At 35.3% G+C, this 12550-nt stretch overlaps 1 protein-coding gene across 4 annotated transcripts in view; it reads left to right on the top strand.

Moving 5' to 3' along the window:
• The first annotated feature begins 3560 nt into the window (after positions 1–3560).
• LOC110028700 (protein CHUP1, chloroplastic-like) overlaps positions 3561–12550 on the top strand; it is a 14129-nt gene continuing 5139 nt past the window's right edge. Inside the window, exons 1-8 of one of the 4 annotated variants that reach the window (XM_020730663.1) lie at positions 3561–3826; positions 4417–4508; positions 4649–5471; positions 5559–6491; positions 6572–6703; positions 6786–6967; positions 7061–7172; positions 7383–7526. In XM_020730663.1, coding sequence (XP_020586322.1) covers positions 4677–5471; positions 5559–6491; positions 6572–6703; positions 6786–6967; positions 7061–7172; positions 7383–7526 — 2298 coding nt within the window. In that variant the 5' untranslated portion in view covers positions 3561–3826; positions 4417–4508; positions 4649–4676. The other 3 variants (XM_020730666.1, XM_020730665.1, XM_020730664.1) reach the window with 3 other exon arrangements.

Raw genomic sequence — 12550 nt, forward strand, 5'->3', positions numbered from 1 at the left:
ATCTTGCCCAATTTCAATTCTAAATCAAAATTCAGAATCCTCAATTCTAATCTAAACAAAATTCAAGCTCAATTTGACCCAATTGCAAGTCCAATTTTAATTAAATAAAAAAGCCCCAATTTTGATCATATGCCTAAATCCATCAAATTAGCCCACCAATTCAATTCAAAATCACTTGAAATTTTTCCAAATCTTTCATGATATGCCCCTACACCAAATTCAACATTCAATTAGCCTAGAATTTTAGTCCAAGATCAATTTCATATTCAAAATCCCAAGCCCACCTCATTTAATTTCAAAAACCCAAATCCAAAGCCCACACGACAATTCTTTTTCTTCATCATCCATTTGATTAAAATCATTCTTAAAGTCCTAAATTCAAAATCAAATCATTCTAAATCAAGCATCATGCCAAAGTATACCAAAATATTTCATAAATTCAAAAATCCCTCCTCATGAAAGTTGACCAAGCCAAAGGGAAGCCATGAAGTTACTCCCAAGCCATAGGTGAGCCATGAGAGTCATGCCACATCACCATAATATTAGCGGCAAGAGGCAAAACTACTTTCAAATATCCTTAAGATCCTTTTAACCCCTCCCATGAATCACCTAAACCCCATATTTAACCAAATCACATGGATAGGGACCTATTAATGATTAAGTTGAAACATCTGATTTCTCCTTAGCACCCAGCTTTCCTTGAGGGGTGAACCCAACCCAAAACCATGATTTGACCCAAATTGACCCAAAATGGCCCTTCCCACATCCTATTTTAGATCAACTTCTTTACACATGGCCAATCTCAATTGACTTCACCAAACCCAAGCCCTGACCTCCCTGAGTCAGATGGTGACCTGAGGCTAGCCGTCTGGCCACCTAGGCTGCCGGAAAAGCCACCACAAAGTGCTCCCTCATGGCTAAAACTCAAAATTAAACCCATCCAAGCTATCTCATCCCAATTAGATTTTTGCACCTTGTTGGCATTGATCCCCCAAAAATATAGTTGTGTAAAAATTGTATAGTTGACTCCGCTATGCAACAGTGACAAAAGCTTGATGCAATATTTTATGAATAATAAATTTAAGCAATTAATGTTGGGATTCTACGCAAGTACACGTATCATTATCAAGTAATAAAGGACTTTCTATTTAAGCCCCAAATATCGATCCCACGGGGAAGGTTTAAATTTGAAATGATAAATTTACTAGAAAATTCACAGAAAGTCAATACGAAATTACTGTCACTAATTTTGAATGTTAAGATATTATCAGAACTAAATTATTTAACTAATAACAAAAATGAAATACAAAGTTTAAACAATAACTACTAAACTATTAAACTATGTTACTTATAGGGATACCAGACCTTAGAATAAAATGAACCATATTTTACCCCCGTAAGGTAGGGGAAAACCCACTAGTTTTGTAAACCCATAAATCCTAAAGATTTTTATCATCTAAATAATTAGATTCATTTCAAGGTAATATTTCTTCCCCTTATGGTGGCGTATTCTTCATTAAATGTCGAATATAATCATTTAGATATAAATTTTTTGAGATCTATGATGAATACACTCAAACAAAAAAAACCTCTAGCATTCAAGCAAACTACCCCTCAGTGGTGCTCCACATTTTGCGTCCATTTGTATACCTAGCATTTCACACTAAACATAGTACACCAATCATTCCTCCTCTGCCTCAAGAATAACCCAATAAATTATTTATTTATCTTTGTCAATGACATATGGATTACAATAATTCCCATACAATTATCAAGACTAACTCACACAAATTCAAACAACAATTCAACCTCAAATAACTTGGTCTCTTATCCTAATTTCTTAAGCTACAAGTTCACCACACCACACAAGGCTATTTTTGCATAAAAAAAATTACCACACCAATCTTATTTAGTTAGCTGACATGCTTCAATCCAAGCCAATCCTAAAACTAGTACTGCCCTCACACCTTAACATATAGAAAAATCTCAATCCACCTCTCTTCGAACCATAACACCTTAGAGAAATGCTAGGATCACTATAAAACCTTGCTATCACATGACCTGATATCACATTCACAATCAATTTTCTTAGCCAAAGCACACACAAACCCCAAACAGAGCAGTCATAACTACTCAAAGCATTGCTCTGCTACCCTAAAGGGACATTTCACCGTGGACTTTTCATTACAATGGATGACCTATAACTCCAAGCATATATGGGTGCATATTAGGCAAGCAACCCAATAGATAGAAATCTACAACATGATTCTACATTTACCTTGAACCTAACCTAATATCCTAGTCAACGATGAAATAACCCACAGTGACAATATCACAATAGAAGTGAAATATATTGCACTATCATCAGCTGCAATATACATCATTCGAATACAAAAACTCCTACTAGTTGCTTTTTCAACCAAACAAACAACCAAAATCTATACTGATAACACATTCGTTATAGCCCCCACCCTCAATCCATTATCTAAACTAGGACAAAACACATTGAAGTATATTTTTGCTTTATTCATGATCACGTCAAACTTGCAGAAATCACAGTTCATCACATCATGTCCTAGGATCAAATTGCAGGCATATTCATGAAACCGCTTCCAACCACTCTAGCTCATCTTCTCACCAACAAGATGACTGTTAAATCCCTTGACCATCGTCTTGAGAGGGGGGTAAAGTAGCATACCTGATCATAAAAACACAAAGTAGTGGTTCCTCTTCGAAATCGAAGGAGCTAGAGCAACAATTCCCTAACAAACTAGTATAGATATACACATGGCTGATACACAGGAAATACCAAAAATACCTTGCAGTATACCTATATAAGAATACACTAAACATTAAAATGTGAAGTTGGAAAGACATGTATACAAAATAATTACATAAATACCTAGGGCTTGCTTGGGATCATTTTACCTTTTTATCTATACTTTTATTTCAAAAACATGTTTGTTTAGTGCATATTTTGTAAATTTTTATTTTTAAAATTTTAAAAATAAATTAGTTTGTTTTAAAAAACTCTTAAAATATCTAAAAATTATTTTGAGCATTTTTTAAAACAACTAAACATGCTATATCATATCAAATATATTTGACTTTAAATCAAAATAAAAATAAACAAAATAAAAACAAAAGTTAAAAGTAATCTCAAATAGCCCCTTTGGCTTTCTTCAGACTAATTTCCTCCTCTTCTCCTTCTTCTTCTTCTTCAATCTCCTATAACATGGCGTATTAGGCATAGTTAAAGCTATGCTTGGGCCATGCAAGGGAAGCGAATCGGGAGGTGTGCGAAGGAGAAAATAAATTTGTTGCTTAACCTTTAAAAAATATGAAGAAGAGGGAGATATTTTTTAAATGCCACAAAGGAGCATATCATGTCATTAAATTATACTATAATTTTGATTCATCTAAAATTAATTATATACAAATCATTTAATATTATTGTCAACCTTCTCCCAAAATTACGTGAGAAAGAATGGCATACGCGCAATATTGATTCTCAACATCATATGTTTGAAGAGCATCAACGTTCTTTAAATATTTCCGACCTACACGGCTATCTCGTGTTTTAAAAATTCAAAATTTCAAACCAGAAGTCCCACTCCCATTCCACTAAAACTTCCGAGGCGCTCAAAGCTGTACGATGTCCTCGAGCCTGGAGTCGGATTTCTTTTTGGCTTAATCCATAGAAACGTAGGTTTTCAGTGACGGTCGGGATAGAGAGAGAGACCAAACAGATCAACTCGTCTTCCTCATTTGGTTTCAAGGGTTCTCAGAAGGCTTTCAGAGCTTGTTTTCTTCCGTTTCTGTGAAGGTGTCGTAGTTCTTCTGTTAACATTTCTGCGGCTTGCTTGTTGTGGGGTTGGATGGATGCTATAATGGTTGCATTTTGTTGCATTTGATTTTCTGTGTATTGTTTCCCTTATTTCTAGCCTATATAAAATCGTTTATTTTATTTTATTTTTTTTTGGTTAGACTATGCAACTTCACAATGCACAGTAGACCTAATTTACTTTTTGTGAAAGGGACCTTTGATCTTAGAGTCATTCAAGAATTTTAGCTTTACCATGAACTGCATTTCACCTTTTCTCACCCTAGCTATGTCTATTTTTCACCAACTACAGATTAACCTAACACCACTTGTTAGATGCGGCAAGGTTTTTTTTACTCGCAAGTTAACAAGACTATTTGGTTTCGTCGCCCTTTATGTTTCATTTCTCTTGTGATTTGCGATGGAGTTATCTTTACATGTATTTTTACCTTGCAGCAATCTTTATGTCACTTCGATTGTGCACAAGAAATAATCACTACAATCAGAGTGTCTTTTTCACTTGTTCTTTTGAAAGCTTCTCTTGGAAAGACCCTAATTTCTGATCCTATTGTTCTCCTTGTTTCATTTGGCAGCTCGCTCTAATCTTGCAGAACTTAAACAAATCAATCCAAACACCAAAAAGCAAACTAGCCGCAGGAGCTAACTTTTGGCCGAAACTTAAAAAGTATGTTTACAAGCACTAATCTTTTGCTTTTTCCCCATTTCAAGATTTAATTTGTTACGTTGATTTGATTCATTGTGCGTTAATTGTTAAGTTTCTCGATCCAATATGCAATATAATGTTTCATTGCATTCAAATTTCAGGTTAGCTTGAGCCTGCACTGCTTTCATAATGAGGGAAGATATTGCATTTGATAACCGGACAAAGCCATGCAAGATTTCTCAGCAAAATCAGGCCTTGAGGGTCAACGGAAAACATGGAAATCCTCCCAAACCTAGATCTAGTTCCTCTTGGGGATCTCAGATTGTAAAAGGCTTTGTGACAGACAAGAAGAATAAATTGCAAGCAGTAGTTCCCATATCGAAGCCACCTCTTAACTGCGCTGAAGATCACAATCATAATAACCAATACTTAGTGTATCATTCGCGTGTTAAAAGATCTCTTATTGGTGATTTTCCATGTTCTGAAACTGCAACACAGGTTCATCCTCATGCATTTGATTGTCAAAGGGTAAGGTCTCCATCTTCTAATGATCTCTTTACGGAGTTGGATCACCTTAGAAGTTTGCTTCGAGCATCCAAGGATAGAGAATTAGGATTACAGTCTGAGTTACAGAAGTGTAAAGCTGATTCTAGAATTTCAGAGCTTCAAGGTGCTCTTGAGATAAAATATGCTGAAATTGAAAGCCTTAATACTAGAATCTGTGCTCTTGAAGCTGAGAAAGCAAACCTCTCTTCTCAGCTAGCTTCACTTTCTTCTATGTTGGAAAGACATGAGAATTCAAGGTCAGAAAGAAGTCAGAATAGGGCAACTGATATTAGTTCTGAGCTGAAACCATCTTTTTACAGGAATTTAGAAATGGAAGTGCTTGAATTACGTCGCATAAATAAGGAACTACAGTTTCAAAAGAGGAATCTAGCCATCAGATTGGCTTCAACTGAGTCCCAACTAGCTTCCCTTGCAAAGGTTAGTATGGCAACCTTATGTATAGTGATTAATATTTAAGTTATTTTTATCCGTTGATGAGCTTGTTGGATTAATTATTTTCTCCAGAGCGATATTGTGGCAAAGGTTCAAGCAGAGGCATCGGTGTTAAGAGTTACAAATGAAGATCTTTGTAAGCAAGTTGAGGGCTTACAAATGAGGAGGTTAACTGAGGTTGAGGAGCTTGCTTATCTGAGATGGGTGAACTCTTGTTTACGCCAAGAACTTTGTAACTCGGAGAAACAGTCCAACCAGAATCTAAATCTTACCGATGACTTCACATTTAGGAATATTGATCATCTTGCTGAGAAAGATGATGTTTTTGATGTTTGTGATCCAAAAAAAATGATATCATCGAAGCTTTCATCCTGGTGGCCTCAATCTAATGATAAATGTCAGATGTTTGATTGTCAAAACTTTTTTGACAAAGATTGGATTGAAGTGCAGGAAGGGATAAACTCTCAACGGAGACATTCTATTAGTGGATCAAACACTTGTCCCGAGGACTTTAATGTTGTTAACAAAAGGAGACAATCTGATGGTTTTATTTATCATAAAGAAATAGAACAAACAGATATGGGAAAGGAAAGGGAGCAGATAATTGTTAAAAAACATGATTTTGAAGATGTTCAGAGCTCCTATTACCCCAGTTGTAGAACTGAGCCAATCAAAGTCGCAGCTTTTGATGTTGAAAAGCGCACTTTACGAATTCCAAACCCTCCACCACGACCTTCTACTGCAGCTCCTAATGTGGAAAATAGAGTTGGATCGGGTCCAATTCCTCCACCCCCTCCACCTCCTCCACCCCCACCAAAGTTCTTGGCTAAAAGCTCGGGGATTATGCAAAGAGCACCACAGGTTGCTGAATTATACCATTCTCTGATGAAGAGAGAGTCGAGAAAAGATAATTGTGGCGGCGGGGTTGGTGATATTCCTGATGTTGCAAACGTTCGTAGCAGCATGATTGGAGAAATTGAGAACCGTTCTTCTTATTTGCTGGCTGTAAAATTCTTTATTTATTTGTTTATCCTGATTTGCAGTGTTTATATCATATGCTAATCATTCTCTGCCTCATTTTTTAGATAAAAGCTGATGTGGAAACTCAGGGCGAATTTGTAAACTCTTTGATAAAAGAAGTAAACACTGCTGTTTACCGAGACATTGAAGATGTTGTTGCATTTGTTAAATGGCTTGATGATGAACTTTGCTTTCTTGTGAGCGTCCCACTTGAATGTTTTTGTTATTTAGCTTTAGCTGTTGGTGATTTTAATAGGATGCATGTTTATCCCTTTGAAGGTTGATGAAAGAGCAGTGTTAAAACACTTCGATTGGCCTGAGAAGAAAGCTGACACACTGAGAGAAGCTGCTTTTGGCTATCTTGATCTAAATAAATTGGAGTTTGAAGCCACAAACTATGAAGATGATCTTCATCTTTCTTGTGAGATTGCATTAAAGAAAATGGTGGCACTTTCTGAAAAGTAAGATTTTGCTTCTAATCCATCATCTTATTTTTTATATCTGTAAAGCTTTTTCAATTTCAAATAAATTATTGGGAAATTTGTGGACCTTAGGATTGAACGTAGTGTCTATACTCTTCTGAGAACAAGAGATGCTTTGATGCGCAACTGTAAGGAATTTCAAATTCCCATAGATTGGATGCTTGACTCTGGCCTTATTAGCAAGGTATCAACATTTTATTTGTGAGGAACATTGTAGTTAATTAAACATTTGTGTATAAGCCTATTTAGCATGCTTAGGCATTGAAAAATTACTAAATTCTTATTAATTTAGTATGCCTATGATGTGATGTTCATTTTCTTTTGCCTTTGCTATCAGAAGAACAAATTTTAGAGGAACTGCTTTATCCACTCGCTTACTGTGTTTTCACTGCAGATTAAATTTGCTTCAGTCAAGCTTGCCAGAAAATATATGAAGAGGGTAGCAACCGAGCTGCAAGCCATGGGAGTATCTGATAAAGGTCCTGCATTAGAGTATATGCTGCTACAGGGTGTGAGATTTGCTTTTAGAATTCATCAAGTAAGTTTCAACATTAGTCTATGTTATTTGCTAATATTTTTATGTAAACTATTTTTTCTAAGAATTCTTTTTTCACCGTCATTCTACACTTTAGAAGTTATATTTCACTTGTTTTCATTCCAAATATGGGCTCAAACCAGCTGCCACCACTATAAATTCTCTAAAAAGGCCTATTGGACCAATCTCTTTGCAATCACCACCGATCCCTCCAAAAAATTTTCTCTTAAAATTTTTTACTGCATTTATGTCACACAACGAGCTGGTCAATCGAAGCCCATTAGAATTTGGCTCACAAATTTCAACAATCTCTATTTACAAGAATGGCAAATAATGCATCAATCTTCGCCAAAACATTTTCCTCCTTTTCCTCAATAGTCCAAATGTCAACACTGAACACTCACTATTTACGAGAATTGCTCATCTTTGGCAATAGGAAGTGGCCTGGTCATCGTATTAGCAAGTTTATTACGAGTGTTGAGTTATAATAATATTATCACGAGCAATGATTGCACACATAAAATGATACCGAACATTATATGGCGAGGGAAAAAGCATTCTTGTTATCATACAAAATTGTTGTAATTTCTAAGTTCTTGTGGACTTTGTCAGACAGCTAATTCAATCAAAAAGCTTTCTTAAAGACTTCAGTAATTTTCATGTACTTGAGCTTAATAGTAGACAATGCAACGGTAGTTTGTAAAATAGCTCTTCAACTGATAGCACAATCTCTAATGGTGACAACATATCTTTTATTAAGGTTACTAGCAAAATCAGAATCAACATAATCAATCAGTCCATTTCTAATGCTTCCAATCTGCAAACAAGCATCAGTAGTGCCACATAAGTATCTGGAAATTCATTGAACTGCTCTTCAATGTTCCTTATTAGGATTTGCCACATCTACTAATTGCACTAACTGTATATGACAAATTTGGATTTGAAAAAAAAGACTGTAGCATACGTGAGAGATTGCAATAGAATATGAAACATGTGACATATAGGTAACCTCATCATTTTGTGTGGAGATAATGTAGCTGAAAATCTGAGTATAACTACTATTAGAGAGTTAACAAATTTTGCATTCTACACGTTAAACCTGTGCAGAATTTTCTCTATATAAACTTTTTTATTTACATATAATTTACTGATTTATTTATTTATTTAAATATCCATACTATGCATATTTCTTATTGCTCCCAAATTACTCATTTCAAGCTTCTTACTAAGTTAGACTTTGGCCTTTCTTATCCCACTCATATTCTTAGTTGTTAATAACATATCCTCAACATATAGGAGTAAGTATATTAATTGTTTATCGTTACTCTTTTTGGAAGTGAACACTACTGCCATAACTACTTTTGAAATCTTGAGTAGCGATAAAAATCAAGCCTCTTATATATTTCTCTAGGAGATTGCCTCCTACCGATCTTTGATATCTTCCATTTTCCAAATAGACAATTTATTCTCCCATTTTTGACTTGTTGGGATCTATTGAAGTATTAATAAGCTTACATACAATCATCTTTATTTATTTTAGTAGATCTAGGATGTATTTCCTCTATGATATAATGCCTTTTTTCGACCTTGCTACTTTCATACTTAGAAATTATCTCATGGCTCTTAGGTTCTTGACTTCAAACTTTGTGGCAAGCACTTTTTTTAATCTTGAGAATCTCACTTTCATCATCTCACATAAGAATCATATAATTCACATCTATTATCAATGTAATAATATGACCTTTCTGAGTGTGTTTTACAAATAGAGTATGATCAACTTGAGTTTGAGAAAAACAATTACATCTCGTAGTTTTAATAAATCTTTTAAACCATGCTCTTAGTGATTGCTTAAGCCCATTGAGAAACTTTTAAAGCTTTCATACCAAGTGATTGTTGAAATCATTCTGAATTTTTTGGGGTATCTTCATGTGCACTTCTTCCAAATTCTCATTATGAAAGATATTTTTTGTATCAAGTTGATACAATCCTCATTCTTTGCTATGTATATGGAGTTAAAGCACACCGTTATCTCGGCGCCTAAGCGCCCATCTTTGGCCGCTGATAGAGAGGGGGGGGGGGGGGGGGGGGCGTCTTTGCGGCCCCTTTGGGTGCTCAGGTGTCATATTTTTGGTGCAGACGAAAGAGCCGACTCTTAAGCGCCAACGGCCGATTTGCTTGGCGCAATCCCGAGAGCTTGGCGTTTAGACGCCAGATTTGGCGCCTAAGCGCCCGGTATAGTTACCCTGCTTTCTGGGGTTTTAAACCAATTTTGAGTGGCGTAATGATGGACTGGTGTAGGTCTTCCTTTAGTGTTCTTCAATAAGTTCCTGATCAAGGGGAGGAGAGTTGAAGAGGAGACTTTTTGGGATTTTTTCGGTGTGTGTTTTTCGCATCGAATCGGATAAAGAAGATTGTGAGACGACCTGTAAATTTCTTCGTATGTGGAGAAGAAGGTCGTGTGAGTTCTTTATGAAATTATCTGATTTTTATAGTGAATTAATGGTAGTGTGGCTCCGTGATTTTTTCCACGTTCTCATATTTTTTCACATAAATTCTCGTGTGCTTTTTTATTTGTTTTGATTTTGCTTATGTGCTTAAATTTATTGTTATGATTTTCTTGAATCATGTGAGTGACCAAAGAAAAATATGTTGAGATTTTCATACATATTTTACATTGATTTTGATGATATTGCACTTTAAAGAAATGTATTTTTGATGTTTTGTTGCAGGTATGTTGAATTATGGTCATTGGAGCAAAAAGATGCAAAAAATGGGCGAATTTGGAACAAAAATGACCAAAATATGAAGATTTGATCTTGGGTGCCGACGACGGGTTTTTCTCGAGAGTCCAAAATTAAATATTCTAGAAGGCCGCCGACGACGCCATCGAGGCCGCCGACGGAGAGAACGACGGTTCTCTCAATAGATGCATTGAATGTGGACGATTTTTGAAGGGACACTTAGGCAACTTTTAAAAACTCTTCTACAACTTTAAGAGACATTTTGGAGGCCAAAAAAGAGAGTCCATAGTGTACAGAGAGTGTCAAGTGGTCTATGGGTGTCCAGGGGAGTGTAATTTAGGGTTAGGTATTGTGAGGAATTCTTCGAGAGATTGTAAGAGTGGAAGGAAAGTGAGACATTTCTTCTTCCTTGCCGCTTCGAAGGAGAATTCTGTGTGCTGTAAAGAAAGGAAGAGATTCAAAGGAACTTTGAGAAGTTACTTAGGGAGGAATTCAAGTAAGTTGTATTTACTTATTGTAGTTTGTATGACTTTGCTTTTATATATGAAATTTAAGTTTTGTCGTATCTTCTCCATGAGTTCTGAGTAGTTTTCTCTGTCTTTCTCATTGTCTTGAGATTTTGTGAAATGATAATTTGAATTGATTGTGCCATGAGAATGTTAAAGATGTTGTGATGATTTTTTCACTTTAATCTTAATTTACTTTCAATTTGGCCAATTGATTTGTTAAAATATGTTGAGTTTTACAACTAAAGTGAGGATTACATCCAAGATTTAGGGAGGTTAAAATCCTTAAAAGTTGGGCGCAAATAAATAAGGAAATAAAAATTATCGGGCGTAGAATTTGAGATTTTAGAGTGACAAAATAAAATCCTCAATTCGGTCCTATTGTTTGGGTGCTGAAGTGTAGATGTTAGCCCTCAAGCGAGGGGAATGTGAGAGCTCCGAAGTGAGAGCCAGTATCCTCCTAGCCTAGCCACAGATTCAATAACTAAGCATATGATTAGTCAATGTTCTTTATGCCTGGTCCAAAGGGTAAATAATATGTATGCTCTTATTTGTATGCTCAATAATATGTATGCTCTTATTTGACACAATACAATTTGAACCGATTCAATTTATCCATTCACTTAAATTTCTTGACAATGAGAATGTTGTTTTCTTATATATTGAACTTCACATTTTAAACTTTATTAGTAGAATTAGTTGATTGAGAGTTTATTAAAATTATATTTTTATTTTAATTGCATATTTGTGACAAATATGCAATTTGAACTATATTGTTGTGATTAAGTATTGATTTTCTAAATCTTAAATTCGTAGCCTCTAATATTACTCCTTGTGGGATCGATATCCACGACTCCATTAGAGCCCTGTATTACTTGAGCGATACGTATACTTGCATTTATAAGTGTGACTTTATAATTATTGAATATTTTATGCACATCTTTATCAAATTTATAACCGTTGTCAAGTTTTTGGTGTCGTTGCCGGGGATTTAAATCTTCTAGTAATAATATTAAATTCTTGTATTTTTTAGCATATATAAAGTCGTTATTAGTGATCATATTCCAAAGTGAAAGAATAAGAGGATTCTTTCGAAGTAGCTTCTCCCAACATTCTTTGTTAACTACTATTGAAAGAACTCTTATAGTGTAAGTTTGACAACTAGTGCAAAAGTCTCCCAATAGTTGATCCTATAAAATTGAAAATTGAGTGAACCTTCTTGCAATAAGTCTGGCTTTGAATCTATCCTCATCAGTTTTGTATTTGTTGTTGAACACCTATTTGCACCCAACTGACTTCATATTTTGAGAGAGTTTAGTAAGAATTCATGTGCCATTAACCTTTAGTGCTTGAATTTCTTCAATTGTTTTCCTATATTCTGAATTTTCTAGTGCTTCATAAATGGATTTAGGAATTTGCATACTATTAAGGTTAGAAACAAAAACTTCGTAGGATGAGGATAGCTTCTCATAAGTTACATACTCCTCAATTGGATATCTAATGCAGTTTTTTTCTTCACCAGCATCAGATGTGAACGGGGATAACTCATGAGTAATAGAATTCTTACCCAAAATTTCATGTGAATGCGAACTAAAGTTTTGGTTTGATCAATTCTGTCATTTGAAGTTGTCTTCCACTTTGTCGAGATTTTTCTACCAAAATATGAAGATTTGATCTTGGGCGCTGACGGCGAGCTCGACGCCGTCGACGACGAGTTTTTCCCGAGAGTCCAGAATTAAATATTCTAGAAGGCCGACGATGACACTATCGAGGCCGCCGG

Source organism: Phalaenopsis equestris, unplaced genomic scaffold, assembly GCF_001263595.1.
Source record: "Phalaenopsis equestris unplaced genomic scaffold, ASM126359v1 Scaffold000522, whole genome shotgun sequence".
NCBI classification, from domain to species: Eukaryota; Viridiplantae; Streptophyta; class Magnoliopsida; order Asparagales; family Orchidaceae; genus Phalaenopsis; species Phalaenopsis equestris.